The sequence below is a fragment of the Arachis hypogaea genome, chromosome 3 (assembly GCF_003086295.3).
Source record: "Arachis hypogaea cultivar Tifrunner chromosome 3, arahy.Tifrunner.gnm2.J5K5, whole genome shotgun sequence".
NCBI classification, from domain to species: Eukaryota; Viridiplantae; Streptophyta; class Magnoliopsida; order Fabales; family Fabaceae; genus Arachis; species Arachis hypogaea.
Window position 1 is genome coordinate 91,065,522 of NC_092038.1, and position 24,943 is coordinate 91,090,464.

Below are 24,943 nucleotides of genomic sequence, written 5' to 3' on the forward strand. Positions count from 1 at the left end.
AATTTTAGAGAGAAGTGAGAGCTTCTCTCTCTAGAAACTAACTCTCAAAACTAACTAGCACTAAATATGATTAAAGATTAATTGATTGATGCCTTCTCCTTCAATCCTTGGGCTTTTAAATATTTTCCCGCCAAAATCCAGCTGCAAATGGGTCCAGAAAACCCTCCAAAATTGCCAGGCACGAGTTGCATTAAAGGAATCACGTGCGGACTGCGACGCGTACGCGCACAGCACACGTACGTGTCCCTGGCCTATTTCGCGTGGTGCGCGCAAGCGCCTAGTGCGCGCGCGCGTCCTTGGCCGAGATCAATTCTTTGACTTGTCATGCTTCTCTCCACTTGCATGCTTCCTTCCTCACTCCTTGGGTTCATTTCTAGCCTTTTTCAACCTGAGATCACTAGCAAACACATCAAGGCATCTTATGAAATCAAGGAGGAATTAAAATGATCAAATTAAAGGCTTAGAAAGCATGTTTTTACACTTAAGCACAAATAAGGGAGAGATCACAAAATCATGCTAATTCATTGGCTAAATGTGAGGAAAGATTATCAAAACACTCTAAATTCAACACAAGATAAACCCTAAAAACAGGGTTTATCAGCGTGCCAATTTTGTGCTAGGAGCACAAAATGCATCCACGCATACGCGTGGCTGACGCGCACGGGTCACCCTACCTCTCTACTTTCCATGCGTGCGCATGGGAAACACTTACAGGTCACCCTCTTTTCTCCGCTTCCCATGCGTGCACGTCGGCGACGTGCACGCGTGACCCTGTTTTCAGTAAAAATTGATTTTTGAGATTTTAAAGCCGAATTTCAGACTTCTAAGCCTCTATTTTCATCCTTTAGGTCCTAAATTTTTATAGTATACCTAGTAACGAGAAGAAGCTAGGAAATGTGATAACTTGTTGATGAAGAAAAACTTGGAGTAATGAGTTGTGATTGAGGAAGTGCAGAAATGATGGTTTGAAAATGAATGTGACGTGTGACCCTGGGTAGTAGGCAGTGGCATTGTTCATTTGCTCCGGGTATAAGATGGGAAAGAAGAATTATGATAAATGTGTTTAATTATGGAATTTTTTATGAATGTATGTTTGTGATACCTGGGTAGTAGCAATGGTCGTGGTTCGTCCCACTTACTCCGGGTCATTGTTTGAGAATTGGTAATAATGAAGAGTGATTATGAATGAATGTGGTAAATGAATAATGATGGAAAATGTTGAATGTGAGTATGCTTTGTTTTCTCTCTAGTTGTAAGGGTGACAGCGCACCAATACCCTCTAATGGTGACAGGGCACAGATATCTTCTAATGGTGACAGGGCACATATACCCTCTAATGATGACAGGGCACAGATACCCTCTGATGGTGACAGGGCACATATATTGTCCTTCTCTTATTCTCCTTAATGACTTTTTTCTGTATAACACTTTCGACTTCACACTTTATCTTTTAGTTGTTGATGCGTGAGTGATACGACTTTGCAATTTTATTTTTACTCTCTTTAGGCTTCTCGATTAATACTCCTTTCAATTTTATTTGTAATTATGTATTAAAAAATCCCCCTTGAGAGTCGTACCACCTTAATATCTTTGACTTATGACTCGAGCATAAGAAAATGTATATTAGGGTGTTACAATTGGCAAGTTATTATTAGAAGTGACAATTTCAGATTTACTTGGAAATTTCTGAAGCATTATAGTTGGACCGTCTTTCGGGTTTTCAAATTGGGCTGGTACAGATATGATGGGCTGGTCTCTAGTCTTTTTGGGATATTTCCAAACATAACACCGAAACTCCTTTTCTGATTGTGGTATTTCTTTTCCTGTTTGGATTCTAACTAATTCTGGCACAATTTCAGAATTAGTTTCCACATCTTATTTTGCAATTGTTTCAGAATTTACTTGATTAGTGAAAGTTGTATCCTCAATATGTAAGATAGGAGTGGGTAAAGGTTCATGCAAAAAATTTTCTTCCCTTAGACTCTCTGTCTGAAGAGAATTTTTCTGAAAAAAGGTTTCATGTTCCAAAAAAGTAACATCCATGCTTACATGAAATTTCTTGGTATGTGGATTGAAACATTTATAACCCTTTTGACTTGGGAAATAGCCAATAAAAATGCACTTTTCTGCCATTGGATCAAGTTTACTTCGATATGAAGGTGTATGTAAAAACACAGTGCAACTAAATACTTTTAAAGATAAGTCAGAATGCAACCTACAAGCTGAAAAATTCTTTTTGAAAGTATCCAACGGTGCGCAGTAATTTAAGACACATGTGGGCATCGATTAATGAGATAGGCTGCTGTTAGGATAGCATCTCCCCATAAATACTTTGGAACATTACCCTCAAACATAATGGCACGTGCTACTTCAAGAAGATATTTATTCTTCCTTTTAGCAATGCCTTTTGTTGGGAGTGTATTGGGCATGTAGATTGATGTTGAATACCTTTCTTTTGAAGAAATTTACCAAGATTTTTATTAAAGTATTCAATGCCATTATCACTTCTTAATTTATTGAAATTTTTATGTCAAATTGTGTTTCTACCATTGTTGAAAAATACTGAAAAATTTTTGAAACCTCTGATTTTTCATGCATGAGATAGATCCAACATAGTTGTGTGTGGTCATCGATAAAAGTTACAAACCATTTTTTCCAAATTGAGTTGTTATTTTCGATGGACCCCATACATCACTATGAATAAAGTGGAAAGGTTTAGATGCATGATAAGGTTAAGAGTAATAAGGAGCTCTATGGCTCTTTGAATGAATACAACTTTCACATTTAAGTAAGGAAGAATCAATATTCTTAAATAAACTTGGAAACAAATGTTTGAGATATGGAAAACTAGAGTGTCCTAGTCTATTGTGCCAGAGTATTATTTGGTCCTTGAGCTATTCTAAGCACTGCCAATCATCTTTCCCGAGGTCCGGTCCTGAAAAATACCATGAGTGTCAAAGAATGTCACAGGACAATTGGAATCCTTACAGATTTTACTAATAGAGAGGAGATTACAAGAAAGCTTTGGTACATGTAGGACATTTCTTAGGTCAATATTTTTGGACAGTTTAATTGTACCTTTTCCAGCAATAGATGAAAAACTACCATCAGCAACTTTAATTTTCTCAATTTCAAAGCAAGGAAAATAAGTTTTAAAGAAAGGGGAGAGACTGGTCATATGGTTAGATGCACCTGAATCGACAATCCATGGTGCATTCAAGTTTGAGGTGCAATAAAAGGACATAGGAATACTAAAATTACCTATTTGGGCCAAAGAACCACTAGGAGTACTAGACACAGAACTGGAATTTAACAGCCTTATGAGCAGCTCAACCTGTTCCTTTACTCAATGATGATTTTTCAGCCTCATGAGCAGTTGGAGTAGAGCGTATTTTGGGACCAGGTTTGTTGCCTTTAAGATGTGCTGGTTTTCCATGAATCTTCCAACAAGTTTCTCGAGTGTGACGAGGTTTATTGCAGTGGTCACACCAAAGATTGGAGGGGTGCTTCTGATTTGGTGAACTTTTAAGTGCAGCAGGTGCCACTAAGAGTACATTAGACTCCAAATAAGTCTGTTCAGTCTTGCCTTTCCCCATCATCACAGCTCTACGAGTTTCTTCTCTTCTAACGTCAGCAAATACTTCTCCAATTGAGGGTAGGATTGCTCTTCCAATAATTCTGCCATGAACTTCATCTAGTTCCACATTGAGGCCTGCAAGAAACTGGAATATCCTCCCTTCTTCCACTGTTTGTTGGTGGTGTTTGGCATCAGCGGCTGAATTCCACTTGTAGTTATTGAATTGGTCAAGATCTTGCTACACCCGCTTCGATGTGTCGAAATATTTGGTGACATTGTCACTCCCTGGTTGAATTTCTCTAGCTTTTAGAGTAAGTTCATAAATCTGGGATTTATTCCCAAGATCAGAGTACATCTCTTTGACACTATCCCACAATTCTTTGGCGATGGTATAGTACATGTAGTTACTACTGATATCCTCCTCCATTGAGTTCACCAGCCATGTCATCACCATGAAATTTTTGGTATCCCACACATTATATTGCCTGTCAGTGATGTTAGGCTTGCTTCGCTCACCAGTGAGATATCCAATCTTTCCTCTTCCACAGATATACATCTGAACTGATTGAGACCACCTAAGGTAGTTTGACCCATTGAGTCGAAATGTGGTGATCTGAACTGAATGGGAGTCACCACTAACTAGTACCCGTTACTCAGATTTTAAATCTGATGGAGTAGGAGTGGTGTTCTTCTTCTGTTCAGGATTAATGACTAAGGAACTGTTAGCCATAACTATAAATCAGAGGCACAGTGCAGAGATCCTGCTCTGATACCAAGTTGAAGTGTCTGAATATATCTTATCATCAAATGTATAGGGAATCAGTCTCTTTATAGAGGAATTACAGAAATAGAAATAACTATAAAATAGGAAAGAAGGAAAAAATACTAGTCTAAAATAAAGAAAAGATTTCTAATCATAAAATTTCTAAAATTAAGCTAAACCAAAAAGGAAAAGATTTATAATTAATTCTATTTACATAAAAGATTCATGAAAAGAATTAGAAATCTGATTTTGATTTGATCTAGTCAACAGCATTGATGTTGTTGCTAGGCTCTGAGTGTTTGTTTTGGGTGATTGTTGGATGATTATGTATCCATGATACTTGTTGGGTGATTAAATTGGGTACCTTTCAACTATAATCTTGTCTTTTTTTCAGTGTTATGTATGGAATATTTTAATCATTAAACAAGTGGTTGATATTATTATTGTAAATTTAGTTAAAGCATTATGAATACTGCATGCTGAAAAAGTGAAAAACAGTGTAAAAATATAACAGGTTTGATATTATTGTAAATTTCATATTATTATAGATACTATCTAATAGCCAATCACATCCACTATATTAGTTCAAATGCTTGATGAGTGTTTTGTGTCTTATCATGATATTTTAATAGTTTGTAGTAGTTTTATTGAATGAACGACCTAGAGACTTTGATCATTCGATTCATCTAACTTGCACATTAATTTTGGAAAATCCAATGCCTAGTGATGTGGTATTTTTAAAAATACAAGCACCTAGACAATAAATTATGGATAAACTAGAACTCATTATTTTAAAATTGGATATCATATATTATTAGTTTTACTTTTATCTCTGATGAGCGGATAATTTATACGCTTTTTGGCATTGTTTTTAGGTAGTTTTTAGTAAGTTCAAGCTACTTTTAGGGATGTTTTCATTAGTTTTTATGTTAAATTCACATTTCTGGACTTTACTGTGAGATTGTGTGTTTTTCTGTGATTTCAGGTAAATTCTGGCTGAAATTGAGGGATTTGAGCAAAACTCTGAAGAAGGCTGACAAAAGGACTGCTGATGCTGTTGGAATCTGACCTCCCTGCACTCAAAATAGATTTTCTGGAGCTACAGAACTCCAATTGGCGCGCTCTCAATGGCGTTGGAAAGTAGACATCCAGGGCTTTCCAGCAATATATAATAGTCCATACTTTATTCGAAGAATGACGACGTAACTTGGCGTTGAATGCCAAGTTCATGCTGCTGTCTGGAGTTAAACGCCAGAAAAACGTCATGATCCGGAGTTGAACGCCCAAAACACGTCATAACTCGGAGTTCAACTCCAAGAGAAGCCTCAGTTCGTGGATTAATCAAGCTCAGCCCAAACATACACCAAGTGGGCCCCGGAAGTGAATTTATGCATCAATTACTTACTCATGTAAACCCTAGGAGCTAGTTTATTATAAATAGAACATTTATCTATTGTATTAGATATCTTTTGACCACTTTAAGTCTTTGATCATTCGGTCACTTGATCATGGAGAGGGCTGGCCATTTGGCCATGCCTGAACCTTTTGCTTATGTATTTTCAACGGTGGAGTTTCTGCACACCATAGATTAAGGGTGTGGAGCTCTGCTGTACCTCAAGTATTAATGCAATTCCATTGTCTTTTATTCAAATCTCTCTTATTCTTATTCCAAGATATTCATTCGTACCCAAGAACATGATGAATGTGATGATAAGTAACCCTCATTATCATTCTCACTTATGAACGCACGTGATTGACAACCACTTCCGTTCTACATGCAACAGAGCTTGAATGTGTATCTCTTAGATTCCCCAACAGAATCTTCGTGGTATAAGTTAGATAGATGGCGGCATTCATGAGGATCCGGAAAGTCTAAACCTTGTCTGTGGTATTCCGAGTAGGACTCTATGATTGAATGACTGTGACGAGCTTCAAACTCCTGAAGGCTGGGTGTGATGACAAGCGCAAAAGAATCAAGGGATTCTATTCCAACCTGATTGAGAACCGACAGATGATTAGCCGTGCTGTGACAGAGCATAGGAACGTTTTCACTGAGAGGATGGGATGTAGCCATTGACAACGGTGATGCCCTACATACAGCTTGCCATGGAAAAGAGTAAGAAGGATTGAGTTAAAGCAGTGGGAAAGCAGGCGTTCTTGAGCCATACAGCATCTCCATATGCTTATCTGAAATTCCCACCAATGAATCTGCATAAGTATTCTATCCCTTTTAGTATTTCATCTTTTTATTGTTTATTTGAATCTAATTAAGTATCATGTTTAAATCCGCCTGACTGAGATTTGCAAGGTGACCATAGCTTGCTTCATACCAACAATCTCTGTGGATTCGACCCTTACTCACGTAAGGTTTATTACTTGGACGACCCAGTACACTTGCTGGTTAGTTGAACGGAGTTGTGAATTGAACCAGAGACACAATAGTTTTTGTGTACATACCAAAGAGCCAATATTGTTGATCACAATTTCGTCCACCAAGTTTTTGGCGCCGTTGCCGGGGATTGTTCGAGTATGGACAACTGACGGTTCATCTTGTTGCTCAGATTAGGTAATTTTCTTTTCAAAAATCTTTTTTAAAATTTTTCTTTTATTTTTCGTTTTTCTAAACTTTATTTTCGAAAAAAATTAATAAAAATACAAAAAAATTAGAAAATCATAAAAATCAAAAATATTTTGTGTTTCTTGTTTGAGTCTTGTGTTAATTTTTAAGTTTGGTGTCAATTGCATGCTTTTAAAAATTTTTCTTGCATTTTTCGAAAATCTCATTCATTCATAGTGTTCTTCATGATCTTCAAGTTGTTCTTGATAAGTCCTCTTGTTTGATCTTGATGTTTTCTTATTTTGTGTCTTTCCTTGTTTTTCTTGTGCACTTTTGCATTCATATTTTCCATGCATTAAAGATTTCTAAGTTTGGTGTCTTGCATGTTTTCTTTGCATCAAAAATTTTTCAAAATAATGTTCTTGATGTTCATCATGATCTTCAAAGTGTTCTTGGTGTTCATCTTGACATTCATAGCATTCTTGCATGCATTCATTGTTTTGATCTAAAAATTTCATGCATTGAGTATTTTTGTTGTTTTTCTTTCTCATAATTAAAATATTCAAAAAATCAAAAAATATCTTTTCCTTATTTTCCTCCAAATTTTCGAAATTTTGGGTTGACTTGGTCAAAAATTTTTTAAAATTAGTTGTTTCTTACAAGTCAAGTCAAAATTTCAATTTTAAAAATCTTATCTTTTCAAAATCTTTTTCAAAAATCATATCTTTTTCATTTTTTATAATTTTCGAAAATTTCAAAAATCTTTTTCAAAATATTTTCAAAATCTTTTTCTTATCTTTTATATCTAATTTTCGAAAATTAACTAACAAGTAATGTGATTGGTTCAAAAATTTGAAGTTTGTTACTTTCTTGTTAAGAAAGGTTCAATCTTTAAGTTCTAGAATCTTATCTTGTAGTTTCTTGTTAGTTAAGTAATTTTAAAAATTAAATCTTTTTCAAAATATCTTTTTCTTAAAAATCTTTTTATCTTTTTATCTTATCTTTTTCAAAAACTTTATCTTTTGTCTATTTTTCCTAAATTTTTTATTATTTTTAAATGAAGTAGATTTTTTTGTATTTTTTTTTGTCAATAACAAAAGATTCTTTTAAGAACTGAAAAAAATTCTAAAGAACAAAATTTGGTCTATTTTTTATATGTATTTCTTAAATAATTATCAAAATATTCATACAAATTTTGAACTAAATACATAAAAGATTTATTGAATACAAAAGTCATTTATCATTTATAAAATAATAACATTTTTTAGTTATTTTTACTACATTTTAAAATATTTTGAGAAAATTTTGTCGTTATTAAAAATAGAATATATTTTTATCACGTCGCTAAAATAAGAGTTAAAATCACAATACTTATTTAAGTAAATAAGTGAATTGACTGAATTAAATAATTTGATGTTTATATATCTTTTGAAAAATTATTTTTTATTTATTGATTATATTTAATACATTAATATAATTTATTTATTATGTTAAGATATTTTCTTTTTTGATTAAATTTTTCAATATACTTTTACTGTCACGTTAAAAATTTGTCAATCATATAAAAGAAACTTTTTTTTCACAACTTGATAACACTCAAATATACACATAATAATAGAGATTGATTTTGATATTTATTTACCAAAACCTAAATAAAAATTACGAAAAGAAAACAACATTATGTTATTTTATATATTTTATTTTTTTATAAATAAAAAAGATTGTATTTGTATGAATTAAATAAATTTTAACTCTTTATTTTATTATTATATTTTAAATAAACTATTAAAATTTAAAATGATAAAAATCTACTGCTGTTCCTGGTTCCTATTTCCTAATTTACCCGGCATTACCATTCGCGATTTTATAGGAATCTAGGAGGAAAAAAAAAAAAAAACCTGAAACTTCACAAAATAACAAAATGAAACCCTAGCAAGAATCACCACCAGTCACCACTCATTTCCCTTCTCTCTCTTTTCCCTGCTTCTGTTCTTTCCGGTGTCTCCCTCTTCGTTAGTCGCGTCCTAGCACGCCGCCGTCGCCTCTCCTCTCTGAATACTGCGTGGCTCCTCTGTCGTCTGTGACCTTGTGGTGCTGTTCAGCCGCCTTCGTCTACTACTCTCTCTGATAGTGTCTCTGCTCCGCCGCGGCGTCCTCTCTCTGCTTGTGCTTCTTCTCCGCCGCGACCTCCTTTCTCTTCTGCTTGTACTTCTTCTGCGCCGCTCTCTGCCTCCTCTTCGCCTCTCTGCTTGGCTTCCTCATCCACTCCGCCGGTGTGCTCCGCTTTCCCGCCACTACTGTTTTTTTCTTTGGCTACTTTTGTTCCAATTTTTATTGTTGATCGATGTGTTATTGTTAATTAAGTGCTAATGTGGCTTCTGTTATAAGTGAAATTCTTCTTTCTATTTGGTGATGCCGTTGCTGATCGTTAATCACATTGCTGATAAAATTGATGATCCCATTGTTGATCAAATTAAGTAAGCTTTTTAATTTTTATGTTAGGTTGTCATGCTCAATCTTATGGATGATGATTGATATTAAAATATAATATTAGCTTTGCTATTTGTTTTTGGATGTGGTACCTGAGAATGAGATGTAATTCTTCCAAGGTAACCTTATAGCATTAAGACCAATTGATTATTATTATTATTAGAAAAAGGAAATCGAGCATGTGTTGCAGTCTTGGAAAACGTGAGAAAAGAAATTCAGAATTGCAATGTCTTTGTAGATATATGGTGTTGCTGAAATCTGAATTTGTAATTAGGGGTATATAGTGGTTCTTGATCTGGATATCATTCTCCCATTGATTTTGTTATGATTTTTTTACATCTTGTGCTTATAAGATGTTGTTTGTTTTCATTTGTCAGAGGACATACACACTTTTGCTTAAGATGTTCCTGCAAAGTCCTGTTTTGCAATTAGGACTTGTATCTATCTGTTTCAATGATGTTGTGGCTTTGTTATGAGCTACTAAAGATACTTCCCGATAATCTGATATGTACTTTCACTTTCTTTTGATTCCAACAAGTTTGTAAGTGGACTTAATATTAGATCACTTCTTAAGGTATAAGGTAGTCTATATCTGAGTATCTGCCGCTTCGATGTTGGGGAGAAAAAGATGAATTTTATTTTCTGTTCTGTCTTCTGAGTGAGTGACTGAGAGTAAGTATAAGGTAGTGGATGTCAATTTAGAACTGTAAATTTTGTTTGTTGACTCTTTGGGTGATTGATGGGACTGGGAATCTTATTATGTATGATTTCCTGGAAGAAATTTGTTTCCGAAAATACAATTTATGCATGGGAATTATCAAAAGATAGTAGAAGGGGGTAATGTTTTGATCTGTCATGCTCATGAGACTGCACTGGCTGAATTGTATGCATACCTAGCTATATTTCATTTCCGCTATGGTTTTGATCTACAATGAATCGGTCTTATACTATCCCTTCTTCCTTCTTAACAATATATAGAATTTTTACAAACTGAACTAGGATCTCTGTCATTTGGGCTTGCGTTTGTTTCCGCCGTTAGCGAGAAGAAGAAGAAGATGAGTATTTGGAACTACGTGGTTACCGCTCACAAACCCACCAATGTTACCCATTCTTGTGTCGGCAATTTCACCAGCCCCCAAGACCTCAATCTCATCATTGCGTAAGGACTATTAAACCCTTATTCGGTTCTTCTTCCATCTTTTTCGGTTGGTTTTTTATTAGAATTTGTTCAATTGAATCATGCTCAGTGAAAAATAAAGCATTAATTTTGTGTTATTAATACAGGAAATGCACCCGTGTTGAGATTCATTTGCTCACTCCTCAGGGCTTGCAGGTATCAAGTTGTTTGAGCACCATTTCTTGTAATTTTAACTGTTTTGCCCTGTTGTTTCACCTTTTGAATTTGGAAAATGAACATTTTACTTGTCCTGATTTTTTTTGAGGGGGTTTGAATTATGCCTAGAATTCTAGTTACATGTCATACTTTAAAAAAAAGATTGTGAAATTAAACTTAAAAGTTAGTTATCCTTGTACCACGTTTGTACATCAATGATCAAAAGCTAAATTATTGTTGTTGCTCTATTTCTAAGAAGTTGTTGAAATGGATGGCTGTCATACTTATGTTGGAATTAATTCCTTGTTATAAGAGAATGAGTATCTTCATGCTGGTTTTTCTCTTTAATGTCTTTTCTTTTTTTGGTGAAGTTGTAAGAGCAAACAGTCAATCTAAATACCATAGTGTTTGTTTGAATTTGTATCATTATGTTCGGTTAGGACACAATAATATAGTTTTTGTCCATTGCTGAGTCATCTCAACTAGCCCATCATACAGATTATGGTTAATGCCAATGCAGATGTACTTGGTCACTTATGTAATGTCACCATTGCTCGCACCCCACTAAACATCTTATAGAATCTTTGTTTACATTAATCTCTCTGGAAATTTTTGTGTTGCTTTTTGTATGAATGTGCAACAGAATGAGATAAATATAACTTTTATATGTGCAGCCGATGTTGGATGTTCCTATCTATGGCCGAATTGCAACACTAGAACTCTTCCGTTCTCATGTGAGCAAAAACATCAATACTTCTTGAGTTAATTTGCATTTTTGTGTTATTCTTGGATGAAATATATATGTTTATGGCTCCGTTATTGTATCAATCAGGGTGAAGCACAAGATTTCTTGTTCATTGCAACTGAAAGATACAAATTCTGTGTTCTTCAATGGGATTCTGAAACTTCTGAGCTTGTTACCCGGTAATGGTTATGCTGGAGAAAGCAATTGTTTTTCAGAAAAGGTTCAAACATAGGAGCCATAAATTTTGCAGTTGATGTGAAATTCATGTTATTTGATTAAATTTTAGGCTATACTTATGATTTGTGTCCTAGAGGTGGCCCATCAGACACCTTCCTTCTGCCTTAGATCAGTAATATTTATCTTGTTTATTTGCTTAATTCTCCATATCATTATTATTCAGAGCAATGGGGGATGTTTCCGATCGCATAGGACGTGCTACAGATAACGGTCAGGTGCTCGAATTGTGTTCCATTTCTATCTTTATGACGTGTTCATATGAAGTTATGATATTTGTGATAACATTAATGTTATTTAGTGTTGAATGCAGTTAATTAGTTGAGCTATTCTCATTCTGCAGATTGGTATTATTGATCCTGATTGCAGACTCATTGGACTCCACCTATATGATGGATTGTTTAAAGTATGTACTTTTTTGAATAATGTACAAAAATAGTAAATTAAAATGACCAATACCATTAATTTTAAACTTCTATTTTAATTCTTTTGTTCACCAGGTTATTCCTTTTGACAACAGAGGACAACTCAAAGAAGCATTTAATATTAGGTATCCGATCCTTTTTGTGGTATATATATAGGACTAAATTTACTGTCATGTCTTGCATTGAGGCTATGAATTATACTAATAATAACTAGTTAGATTTGAAGATTATTTTTTGGATAAAAAATTTCATTAAGATGAGGCGACGGATAATACAAGATTGGGGATGAGAGTTTACCTATACAAAAGCAAAGCAGAAAAAGATTTATCTATAAAATATAACTTACCAATCGCTCGACATATTTTAGAGGGAAAGTCCCCTATAAATATCATGAGCTTTACACCGTATAGATGATAGGCTTCTAATCCTATCCCGTAAAACAAGCTTGTTAGAAAATGTCAATGAAGGTGCATACATTATACTCCAACCAAATAGTCCAAATAGTGGCGTATACTTCACAATGTGGTTGGATCTTTACTACTTCCAAACCCCGCAAGTCTAGCTGCAGATTTGAAGTTGATCAGCTTTTCTCAGTTTCCCTCTGATATGCAACAAAGTAAAGCCACAGAAAAGCTAATTGTTACAAGGGGAGGAGAACTGCCCCTTCATACAACACCAAATGGTTCATACTAGGTGTGAATTTGGGTATCTCATACTACCCAGGTCCTTGTAACTCTCCCCTTATAACTCTCCTTCCATCAATTGTCTTGGAATATGGTTTTGAATCCTCTTTCTTTTTTCTGGAATCCTATCATCTGCAACAATCATAATATTTTGTTTCCTGTCCTCTTTTCTTATGAAACATGCTTCCCAAGAATCCTGAAGCATTTCTTTTTCCGCCTTTCATCCTGTGATTCCCAATTGCTCTCCATGTTAATATGCGTATGATTTTGCATCTTAGATTTCAAATTGGTGCCGATCTTGTTTTGCATTGGCCCATGGTTTCTTTGGATCAATTGTTGAGCTTGTCCCATGGTCTTACATCAGTTTTTTACTTAGTAGGCACTACTTCAAGAGGTTTGGGATTGTACAAAGTAGCAAATGTTCTGTGGCAATCCTTGGTTTTTGCAGTGCTTTGGTGTTTTCTATTTCTAGGGTTTCTGACGATCCATTTTCTGCTATTTTTTTGTTTGGGATAGTATTACCTAATTAATACTCCTTTTTTGCTCTGCTAATGGTTTATCTGATGGTGTACTACTTCTTGATATTCAAAGTGATCCTTTTAGATCTTAGATTTCTCTTTTATATCTATCCGAGGATAACTTATCCTCTTCTGTATAACTCACCTTCATTATAATTTTTTTTAAAGATAAAGATGGTATTCCTGGTCTATATTTTACAATTTAAGACAGTTCACAGTTACCACTGATGTGGTTATTTACTGCATAAAACAGTTATTAATGACCATTTAAAGCATGATCAACCTCTGTTCAAGTTAAATTTTCACATAATCTTAATCAGTTTTCCATTATTTTCTTTTATATTTCATTTTCACATAAATTTTAGTTTGCTGAAATCATGATGTATATATTTTCAGGCTTGAGGAGCTCCAAGTTTTGGATATCAAATTCCTTTATGGTTGTTCAAAGCCAACAATTGTGGTTCTTTACCAGGTTTCAATTCTGCTATGTTCTTCTCATTAGAAGTTATTAGGTTATAAATGCATTGAATGAGTTGCTGCTTGCTGTGCTGTGCTGCTTTCTTTCATTTATTACATTGTTTAACAATGAATTCAAGGGGGATCAAAATTATGAAAGCTTTTGATATTGCTTTTTTCCTTTGCATTTTCTCTTAATATGGATAGAAATGGAAGTAGAAGGATTCTTGATTCCTATGGGAGTATTCCTGTAAATCACTCAATTTCCTTTCCGAGCTGGCAGAACTGTAAATCACTCAATGTCCTTTGGACTGTCTCGCATTCCACATTTTAAGCTGCAACATCTTCTCCCCAATTTCCAGCACTTTATGCAAAATAAGAACAATGTAAATGCTGCACATAAGAGAGCAGTTTACCAGTGTTCATGAGGAACAGATAACTTAAGTCTTTGCCCCATAGGTTGGGCCATGCCTCTCTTAATGTTGTTTTGAAAATTCTCAAACTCTTAAGATTTCGTACATGAGTAAACTTCTCTCTGAATCTTGTTCTGCTTGTTGTCTTGGTAAAGCTCCTCTCCTCCCCTACTATTACTACTTACTGCCGTTTAACAGTGGCTATAGATATTATGTAGCTTTCATTGATGCACATTCAAGATTCACTTGGGTATATTTCTTAAAACTAAAATCTGAAGCATTTCCAGCTTTCTTAAAATTCAAAGACTCTTTTGAACTTCAGCTTGGTACAAAAATAAAAGCCATCCAATCTGATTGGTGTGGGAATTCAGAAGTTTTTCACAGTATCTCTAACAAAAAGACATTGATGACAGGCTGATCTGCCGCACTCACCTTACTTACGCAAGCCTTGTTTTTGGGATGAGGCAGTGTCAACTGGCACCTACACCATTAATAGAATCCCTCCTGAAAATCTGCAGCCCCTTCCCCTTCTGAAAAATTGTTTCACAAAAAGCCAGATTATAAGCAATTCAAAGTTTTTGGGTGTGCATGTTTTTCTTTTGTAAGACCCTATAACAAGCATAATTTTGATTTTCACACTTCTTAATGTCTCTTCCTGGGGTACAGATCCGAACACAGAGGTTATTGATGTTTGGACACTAATGGCCACTTATTCATCTCCAAAGATGTTATATTTCATAAAAATGCTTTTCCCTACAAGGACTCTTCATCACATACTCGATCATCCAATGCATCATGCATATATCCTGTCACTAAGTTGCATCCCACTCATTCCAATGCATCTTTCCATCCATCTCATGCATCATCATCCAATGTTGCACCCATTTCTTCACAGGGTTCTCCCCGAATATATATTGCTCAAACATTTCAACCTCAAACATCAAACACTCAACTTCACACACCAACCACTCCATCTCACACCCCAGATTCTTCAACCTTAGCTACGCCACCACCTATCACAGCAACCTAATCTCTACATCAGCTACTCTACCTACCACTCCCTCTACTGCTTTCATCCCCCTCTTCTACCCCAACGACATCCAGATCTATGCACCCTCATCTAGTCCCTCTATACCCTCTCCTACACTCTGACCGAGCCATGACTAGAGGTATCCTTCCAACACCTGTTCCAACCAACACTGTCACACAACCCCCACATATCCAGCCTATTAAACCAACCATTATACCAGCCATTATGTCACCACCTCAGCCTAATAAAACATAAATTCAGTCACAAACTTAGGCCTTTAAACCACAGTAAAATCTTTCACCCACAAATTCCAAACACAATGTTTGTTGCATCATTAGAGCCAACAACAGTCGAAGAAGCTTTGGCCTCAGCAGTGATTTGCCGCCATGACAGACGCGTTCCAAACCCTTAATTGCAACTAAACCTGGTCATTGGTCAATTTCCTCCAAATTGGCAGCAGATTGGGTATAAGTGGGCATTTCGGGGTAAGTAGAATCCTGATCGCAGCATTCAGAAATTCAAAGTGCGCTTTGTTGCAAAAGGCTTCCTTTAAAGAGTCAGCTTTGACTATCTGAAACATTCTCACCCGTAGTTAAGTCCGCTTGATGTGAGCAATGTATTCCTAACTGGGGTACTCACAAAGAGGTGTACGTGACTTATCCAAAAGGTTTTTCTTGTGCCACGGGGCAAGTGTGCAAACTCCACAAGTCTCTCTATGGCGTCAAGCAAGCTCCAAGAGCTTGGTTTGAGATTCTAACGGCTGCCCTTCGTTCTCTAGGATTCAACAATTCCCGGTGTGACGTTTGTGAAGAAACAGGGCAAGCTTGTCGTTGTACATTTTAGTTTATGTTGATGACATCATAGTTATTGGATCCTCTCCTTCACTCATTTCGGAGCTTCTTTCTTAGTTGGACAACGGCTTTTTCCTCGAGAGATCTTAATTACTTTCTAGGAATTGAGATCCAAAACCTATCTGATAGTTCCTTATCCTTTCTGAATAAAAATATATTCGCGATGTCTTGGAAACACTTCAATATGGATAACGCTGAGCCTATTGCTACTCCTATTATTCTAGGTTTGAAGCTCACAAAATCAGGCAGCGCTAGTTTACCTAATCCTTCTGAATACAGGTCTGGTTGGAGCTACGGTCTGCCACTGTAACAAGACCTGGAATTGCCTTTACTGTAAATAATGCATGCCAATTTGTGGCAGAAACTCAGGAGAGTCATTGAAAGGCTGTAAAGAGGTTTTTAAGGTACTTGGTGAGCACTCGGCAGTATGGAATCATCAGGCCATCCCTAACGAAAGAACTGAGCTTAAGAGGATATTGTTATAGATGGCAGAAGATCAACTTCTAGTGCTTGTGTCTTTCTTGGACCAAACATTATTTCTCGGCGGCCCCGGAAACATACCAGTTACAAGGTCCAGCACAGAGGCTGAATACCGCAGCATGGTAGACCTTACAGCTGAGCTTATTTGGTTGGAATCCCTTATGACTGAGATAGGGGTGCCCATATGCAGACCCGTGAATCAGTGATCTGTGACAATCTCAGCACTATCATGTTGGCTCACAATTTGGTTCTTCACAACAGATTAAAACACATGGAGCTGAACTTTTTCTTTTTAGGAGAAAGAGCGATGGAAGGAAGGCTGTTAGTAGCTGATATTCCCACTGATCAGCAACCTGCTGACTTGCTAACTAAAGCCGTGTTAAAAACTAAATTTGTGGATCTAAGATCAAAGCTGGTTGTGACAGATATGCAGGAAACTGGGGAGCCTAGTTTCAGAGGATACAATGGAGTGAGCTAGAATAAGTTAGAGAATTCTCCCCAACTAAATTAAGAGAGTAACTAATTGAATTAGCTAGGACTGCCAGCTAGACTAGGTTGTAACTCTCTCATGAACTAGAATCCCTATTCTACTGCTGATGTTTATCGTCCCTCACCAGCTGCCCTTGCACTTCAATATAAGCAAGGAGAGAGCTCATAGAGAATCAGTTTTCAATAACAGAATTTTGCAGATTCCAAATCCCTCTTCTCTTCTCTCTCTCTCTCTCTCTCTCTCTCTCTCTCTCTTTTATATATATATATATATATATATATATATATATATATATATATATATATATATATATAGTCACTGCTTTCTATTACCAGCAGTGGTCATAATTCTATTAGAATTATCACGAGTTTAGACAGAATGAGTTTTAGAGGGTGCAAGTTATATGCATATCATAGTTGCACTATTGCAGGTTCAGCCTTTGGCTGCGTGTCTGGCATATTATGTAACTTATGTACTGAAATGTTTCTGCTACATATGACAGGATAACAAAGATGCTCGTCATGCTAAAACATATGAGGTTTCTCTGAAGGATAAAGATTTTGTTGAGGGTCCATGGTCCCAGAACAACCTTGATAATGGGGCTGATTTATTGATACCAGTTCCCCCACCTCTTTGTGGTGTACTTATTATTGGAGAAGAAACCATAGTGTACTGCAGTGCTAATGCTTTTAAGGCTATCCCAATCAGGCCTGTATGTTTTGATATAGCATTTGATACTCCCTTTTGAATCTTCTACTGTGAATTTTGGATGTCACATCGATTGTATCCAAATGATCCAAGTTGTTCCATTGTTAATTTGCTTTATGGTTGTGTTGCAGTCTATCACTAAAGCCTATGGACGGGTTGATCCTGATGGTTCTAGATATTTACTTGGTGACCATACTGGGTTGCTTAGTTTACTTGTAATAACCCATGAGAAAGAGAAGTACGTGATCATTTATTCATATGCTTCAGTTTTCCTTGATAGTGTTCTCACGTCCTTGCGCATAGGATATTTTGGTTAAGACAGATTCTTTCCATGAAGGAAAAATGATCAGTCAGTGATCTGTTTTTGAATCTTATACTATGTATTGTATATTTGTTTTGCAGGGTCACAGGGCTAAAAATTGAGCCTCTTGGAGAGACTTCTATTGCATCTACCATATCATATCTTGATAATGCATTTGTGTATATTGGTTCAAGTTATGGAGATTCGCAGGTGTGGTAATAAAATGGATACTTGTTTTAAATTGTGTTTAATTTCAGAATCCTATGGAATTCAGTTGTATCCTAAACTTGTACTCCACAAGTATCAGTTTTGAAACTCAACTTGGATAACATGGAAATTGTGTATGAAAGGTTTATCTTAGGTTGGGTTGAATCATGATTTGCAATTGCTTACTTGAATGTAGTTTGGAGAGCATGGGCTCATAATGAATTATAGGAGGACCCGTTCATGCCTGTTCTGATTGATTGAATTGGTGTTAATCTTTGATTTTTTTTTTCGTTTAGAAATAAGAGGACTCATTCATGTGTTCTACTGGGAAAATAAAAAAAAAGAATAGCTAAATAGTGGTAACTGGTGGTTTGTGAGTTGCTTCTGGTCTTCTTATGTACATTGAATAAACAGTATGCACTAAATGTACTTTATAGTGTTGTGATTTTTAATGTTCAATAGGGTGGGGAGAGAACTTCATTTTCATATCTGATGTCATGCCTCTTTCAAGGATTTTGAAGTGAATGGTTTCATATTTGTGCTGTTAGTTTTACTTCTTCATTCATAAATATTGGACATTAACAGTTAAGAATTTGTGATGGTTGAAATACAGCTTATAAAGCTGAATCAACAGCCTGATGCAAAAGGTTCATATGTAGAAGTTTTGGAGAGGTATGTCAATTTGGGGCCGATCGTTGACTTCTGTGTGGTAGACCTTGAAAGACAAGGTCAAGGTCAGGTTGTGACTTGTTCTGGAGCTTACAAGGATGGTTCTCTCCGTGTTGTTCGTAATGGAATAGGGATTAATGAACAGGTCAGCTCTTTCCCAGCTCTGCACGACCCCAATTACCATGACAGAAAATGTCTAATACTCTAATAAAGACAAACCTGTATTTGTGCAAAAGCAAAGAATCTATATATCCAAGTAACTGAAAAATACTAATTCTTTGATGTATTTATATGTAGGCATCAGTAGAACTTCAAGGTATCAAAGGGATGTGGTCTCTAAGATCTTCAACAGATGATCTTTTCGACACTTTTTTGGTTGTGAGTTTTATAAGTGAAACAAGGATCTTAGCAATGAATCTTGAGGATGAGTTGGAGGAAACTGAGATCGAGGGATTCTGTTCTCAAGTACAGTCATTATCTTGCCATGATGCAGTTCACAATCAACTTGTACAAGTAGGTTATACCTATTTTTTGCCATGGTGCTTTTCTTTTCTTCCTTTTGAATTGACACCTTTGTTTGGTTAAAATTAATTTGACCAAAAAAAAAAGATTAATCAAAATGGATGTCATATTAAAGAAGACTTTCAATGTTTTGGAGTTGTTTTGTCATTTGCATTGCTTGATCAAATTTACTCTTGGGTTGTCATTTTTTTTGTATTCTTTTAATCTATCCTATTAATTGCACTTTTAAGTTTATGACTCCTGTGACAATTGTTTGGTAATATCACTTGCTTTGAAAAATTTCTTCGTTCTTTTCTTTTATTTTGGTCAAGTAGTGGCGGATTAATCTTCTTGATGTCCAAACTTATATTATCTGGAGAACTGTTCAATTTCTTCTCCGTCCTCAGTTTAAACTAGCAGAACTGTGGAGACTGCAGAGGTCTTGTTTGCTTGTTTGCGATTGCTGAATGACGTCCTTGATATTGATGCATCAAAATACTCTGCTATTCCGTTTCATTCTTGTAGTTTTCTATCTTGTTTTGGTAATCGTAACTGCCTTGTTGTAGGTTACTTCAAGCTCGGTTCGGTTGGTCAGTTCCACAACTAGAGAACTGAGAAACGAATGGCATGCACCATCAGGCTATTCAATTAACGTTGCAACTGCAAATGCTACCCAGGTTTGATCCTTATTTTTCATCATGATGTAAAATTATGTGATTAAGCATTTATTACAGCAGATGAATAAGTTCAACTTCGCTTATTTATAATTTCTGAAAATCAGATCAACAAATTAAGGGGATGCATCTGTTATATTCCCCATGGGATGAATCACAAAAAATGCTCCTCTAGTTTTCTGTCTCGATGTTGAAAGTCACACATGTAGGACGACTTCATTCACTTGATTTCAATCATGAGTATCGTCGGAATCTTTAGGAAAAATGAAATGTAGTTTGAGGACTGACTAGGGATCACTTAAGTTGAATGTAATGATAATAGGTGTTTTCTTTGGGTTAATCATAGAATACAAGTAGAAAGACTACCAAAGGAACATTTAAGAGGTAGTCTGATAAACTTTTGTTGTTTGGATTCGTGGTGGTGATTTCCGCCCACCTTTTTGGTGCTATAACTTGTGACTGCTATGGTTCATTCTTGCCTTTTCTGCTCCTCCTTTCTCGTGTTTTCTGTTTTGGAGGATTTCATTGCGTCTCTAGTTGTCCATTCCTTTAAATTTTGTTCTTCTGAGTTTCCTCAGAAACATAGAAATGGTCTTAACGTGCATTTCAATATTCAGATATTATTGTGAGAATACAGATGAATAAGATTATGTTTGTTGTAAAAAAGTTGGTGATTATTACACACTTACTCCTGTTTATCAAATAAGAATACTGCAGTATGCTTACAACTCGTGTGTTGATACAGGTTTTATTGGCCACAGGAGGTGGACATTTAGTATATCTGGAAATTGGAGATGGAATACTGCAGGAAATAAAGCATGCCCAACTGGAATATGAGATCTCGTGCCTGGACATAAACCCAATAGGAGAAAACCCCAATCACAGTAATCTAGCAGCAGTAGGAATGTGGACTGACATTAGTGTTAGAATATTTTCTCTCCCTGACCTGAATCTCATTACAAAAGAGCCTTTAGGTGGAGAAATCATACCCCGATCTGTTCTTCTTTGTGCTTTTGAAGGGGTAGGCTTTTCTTGACCTGTCATATAGGCTTTCGTTTTGATCTGTTGTGATTTTTCTCGCTTTTTTCTCGACCTGTCAATATATATATATATATATATATATATATTTTAATCTATTATTATTTCTTGCTTTTTAGTTTTCTCTACTTCTATGCTTGGAAATACTTTGGACTTGCGCAGTTCAATTTTTTGGAGTTGTAATTTTGGTATTCCCACTAGCAGTTGTGGGTTGATATGCTAGACCTGGAATGCTCCTCATGTTTCTAGACTTAGTTTGCAATTTCAGAATTTCTACTTCTGCCCTGTCATGGATGATAATTAGGCAACAAATGATAATATTTGTTTACAATTCTCCACGACACTTTTTCATGTTGCCTACTAATATGACATATTGCTACGCTTTCTATCAACCTTTCATCAGTGTTTACTTTTTCTTTTTTATTTCCTAACATTTCTTTTCATGTGATTGTGGTCTGAAATTTATATTCTACAGATATCTTACTTGCTATGTGCCCTTGGTGATGGCCATCTCTTAAACTTTCTGTTAAACACAAGTACTGGTGAGTTAACAGATAGGAAGAAGGTATCTCTTGGGACACAGCCCATTACGCTACGAACTTTCTCGTCCAAGAATACCACTCATGTATTTGCTGCATCTGATAGACCAACTGTGATTTATAGTAGTAACAAAAAGTTACTCTATAGTAACGTGAATCTGAAGGAAGTGAGCCACATGTGCCCGTTTAATTCTGCTGCTTTTCCAGACAGGTATGTGAGGCTCTGGTAATTTGACATTTAAAAATTGGTTATATTTCTTTGTTCTATGGGTCTTGTAATTTTGATGCAGAGATCCTTGGTAGTGTTTTTACTGAAGTGGTGTCCATTTGTTGAACAGTCTTGCCATTGCCAAAGAGGGAGAACTTACGATCGGTACCATTGACGACATACAGAAACTTCACATTCGCTCTATCCCACTGGGAGAGCATGCAAGGCGTATCTGCCATCAGGAGCAGTCCAGGACATTTGCTATTTGTAGTTTGAAATACAACCCAAGTGCAGAAGAGCCTGAGACACACTTTGTGCGCTTGCTTGATGACCAGACTTTTGAGTTCATATCAACTTATCCGCTTGATACTTACGAATATGGTTGCTTCATAATTAGCTGCTCCTTCTCAGATGATAGTAATGTATATTACTGTGTTGGAACTGCATATGTATTGCCAGAGGAAAATGAACCGAGCAAGGTAAGTTGACGATTGTCTAATATATATTCTTTTCAGCATTATCCTGCGCAAAAGATTTTCTGATGTTACATTTATTTCTCTTTATTTCAAAAACAAATGTAGGGAAGGATTCTTGTTTTTGCTGTTGAGGATGGAAAGCTCCAGCTTATTGCTGAGAAGGAGACAAAAGGAGCTGTTTACTGCCTGAATGCATTTAACGGTAAACTGCTTGCTGCTATTAATCAAAAAATTCAGCTTTACAAGTGGGTGCTCCGGGATGATGGTACCCATGAATTACAGTCGGAGTGTGGACATCATGGACACATCTTAGCTCTATATGTTCAAACTAGGGGAGATTTCATTGTAGTTGGTGACTTAATGAAGTCAATTTCCTTGTTAATATATAAGGTAAGTGCTGAAAATTATTTTGAAGCTTCAACTACCTTTATCTTCAGTTTTAACAATATAAATGTTGATCATTAAATTTGACATGAATGTGACTTTTGGCATGACCATGTGATCTTTGCTAACTTGAAATCTTGACCATCCGTGGATGGGCAATATTGGCTTTTTTCACTTTTAATAAATCACTCCTCTCGATATATATAGAAAAATATAATAGAAAATATAGGGAAAGGATCAAATGAGAGGAATGGTTAATTGTGTGTAAGAGGACTAAAGAAGTAAATTTGGGTTATTGGACTTTACATTGGTGGTCAAGGATAAAACCTGAATTCACTGTTTTAAGGAATCATATAGTTTTTATTAACTTAAAGCATCCATAAATGGTCGCAAGCTCATTTACAATAAACCACTGCTCACATTAGATACATCCTCGATACTCATCTGTATTGTTCTACTTGTGTTCCTTCTAATTTGATGAAAAACATAAATAGTTGTTTTTCTGTGGTTTGAATTTATAATAGCACATGATTTTCCGTCTGAGTATTACGTTGTTTATTACCAGCATGAAGAAGGTGCTATTGAGGAAAGAGCACGTGATTATAATGCAAATTGGATGTCTGCTGTTGAAATCCTTGATGATGACATATACCTTGGTGCTGAAAATAGTTTCAACCTCTTTACTGTCCGGAAAAATAGTGAAGGTGCCACCGATGAGGAACGAGGTCGTCTTGAAGTAGTTGGTGAGTATCACCTTGGAGAATTTATCAATCGGTTTCGCCACGGTTCCCTTGTTATGCGGTTGCCTGATTCTGAGGTGGGCCAAATTCCCACTGTGATATTTGGCACCATCAATGGCGTGATCGGGGTGATAGCTTCCCTCCCTCATGATCAGTATGTGTTCTTGGAGAAGCTTCAGTCAAGCTTGAGGAAGGTAATAAAGGGTGTTGGAGGGCTCAGTCATGAGCAATGGAGGTCATTTAGCAATGACAAGAAAACTGTGGAAGCCAGGAATTTTTTGGATGGGGATTTAATTGAATCGTTTCTTGATCTCAACCGGAATAAGATGGATGAAGTTTCTCAGGCAGTGGGTGTTTCTGTAGAAGAGTTGTGCAAAAGAGTGGAGGAGTTGACTAGGTTGCACTGAACCTAGTTTAGATGATATATGTTTGTTCATTCTTTTTCTCTCTAGTGCTGTCTGTAACATTTTGCTTTTAAGTAGGGATTACATGTTGCTTGATATCTGTTATTTCCCGTCATTCGCATTGACGTTTGCTGGGACTAGCGTATAGTATGTAACATGAGGTCTGTTTCGTTGACGGAGTTTGAAAAAAAAAATGATTATGATAGTATTCTACGGCTGAAAAGTTTCTATTTGAAAACCAGAGACATAAAATGCCTCAAAATGGCGCATATAGGTGAATCATAGATATATATGTTCTCGCATCAGCCAAAAGCGCTGCAAATTGGACGGTTCGACTAAGACCGGTGCGGCTCGGGCGGTCAAACTGTTAGATTGGTCGATGTGTAACTTGTAAGATACTAAAGAAAAGCTTGAAACTTTAAATACGCAAGCTGCAGCGAATGAATCTCGAACCAAGCTAATGTGTGTGTGTGTGTAGTGTGTGTGTAGTGTGTGTGTTTTGTTTTAATTATACTTTAATTATTATTTAATAATATTATACTATATTTATTTAATTATTCCAGGTCAAATGGTATGATTAGTGATTTATTGGTTGAATTATTTATTCAGTGATCCATTAGCTTAACCGGATTGATTTTCTGATAACTATAGCTCGAAGTATTTGTAAAGTGGCGGAAAGGTCTTGTTTTCATAATTGTTTTTCATGCTTTTTTTTTTTCTAAAAGGATGATTAGTTTGGGTAAAATTTTGCAGCTTGCTAAATGATTTTAATATTTTTTCAAGTTTTTTGCAGTATACAAAATGGGTTTTATTTATTTATTTGTTATGTTTTTTCATAAACTGTAAGCCTTTTATAATGTTTTTGTCGTTTTTCGCACTGCAAAAAGCCTTAAAGAATTGTAGTTTTCAATTTAAATGATAGTATAAAAAATCACATTTTTTATTTTTGTGTACTATTAGCGAAATTGAGGAAGCAAAAATTAAACAACTATGCAATACCGTTTTTCCTATTTTCAATTGCTGAATGATATTTCTTAGTTTTATGTAAG

The 24,943-nt window shown here is 35.7% G+C and overlaps 2 protein-coding genes across 3 annotated transcripts; one reads left to right on the forward strand and one right to left on the reverse strand.

The window, feature by feature from the left end:
* Nucleotides 1–3,329: 3,329 nt before the first annotated feature.
* LOC140183520 (uncharacterized) lies at nucleotides 3,330–4,133 on the reverse strand. The gene is made up of 2 exons (XM_072231969.1): nucleotides 3,822–4,133; nucleotides 3,330–3,785 (listed from the first exon to the last, which is right to left on the reverse strand). The coding sequence occupies exons 1-2, from the start codon at nucleotides 4,131–4,133 to the stop codon at nucleotides 3,330–3,332; spliced, it is 768 nt and encodes a 255-aa protein (XP_072088070.1).
* A 4,600-nt stretch (nucleotides 4,134–8,733) lies between these two features.
* On the forward strand, nucleotides 8,734–24,102 carry LOC112790579 (DNA damage-binding protein 1a). Of its 2 annotated transcripts, none has more exons than XM_025833042.3 (20): nucleotides 8,734–9,170; nucleotides 10,387–10,546; nucleotides 10,672–10,720; nucleotides 11,395–11,454; nucleotides 11,553–11,644; nucleotides 11,866–11,917; nucleotides 12,043–12,105; nucleotides 12,200–12,249; nucleotides 13,722–13,797; nucleotides 17,548–17,757; nucleotides 17,885–17,991; nucleotides 18,156–18,264; nucleotides 18,875–19,075; nucleotides 19,228–19,443; nucleotides 19,998–20,108; nucleotides 20,851–21,126; nucleotides 21,619–21,893; nucleotides 22,021–22,369; nucleotides 22,472–22,756; nucleotides 23,316–24,102. In XM_025833042.3, exons 2-20 carry the CDS (start codon nucleotides 10,443–10,445, stop codon nucleotides 23,895–23,897), a joined length of 3,267 nt encoding a protein of 1,088 aa, XP_025688827.1. In that variant the 5' UTR covers nucleotides 8,734–9,170; nucleotides 10,387–10,442; the 3' UTR covers nucleotides 23,898–24,102. The 2 variants fall into 2 exon arrangements, with proteins under 2 accessions (XP_025688827.1, XP_025688828.1); XM_025833043.3 differs by having other exon boundaries at nucleotides 8,774–9,170; nucleotides 10,366–10,546.
* Nucleotides 24,103–24,943: the final 841 nt, after the last annotated feature.

Excerpts from the sequence above, each read along its gene's own strand:
- LOC112790579 (XM_025833042.3), top strand. The coding sequence starts at position 10,443 with ATGAGTATTTGGAACTACGTGGTTACCGCTCACAAACCCACCAATGTT. Across the intron at positions 13,798-17,547 it reads CAATTGTGGTTCTTTACCAG|GATAACAAAGATGCTCGTCA; the intron begins GTTTCAATTCTG and ends TACATATGACAG. Across the intron at positions 21,127-21,618 it reads TTCTTTGTGCTTTTGAAGGG|ATATCTTACTTGCTATGTGC; the intron begins GTAGGCTTTTCT and ends TATATTCTACAG.
- LOC140183520 (XM_072231969.1), bottom strand. The coding sequence starts at position 4,133 with ATGTATATCTGTGGAAGAGGAAAGATTGGATATCTCACTGGTGAGCGA. Across the intron at positions 3,786-3,821 it reads ATTTCGACACATCGAAGCGG|TGGAATTCAGCCGCTGATGC; the intron begins GTGTAGCAAGAT and ends AATAACTACAAG.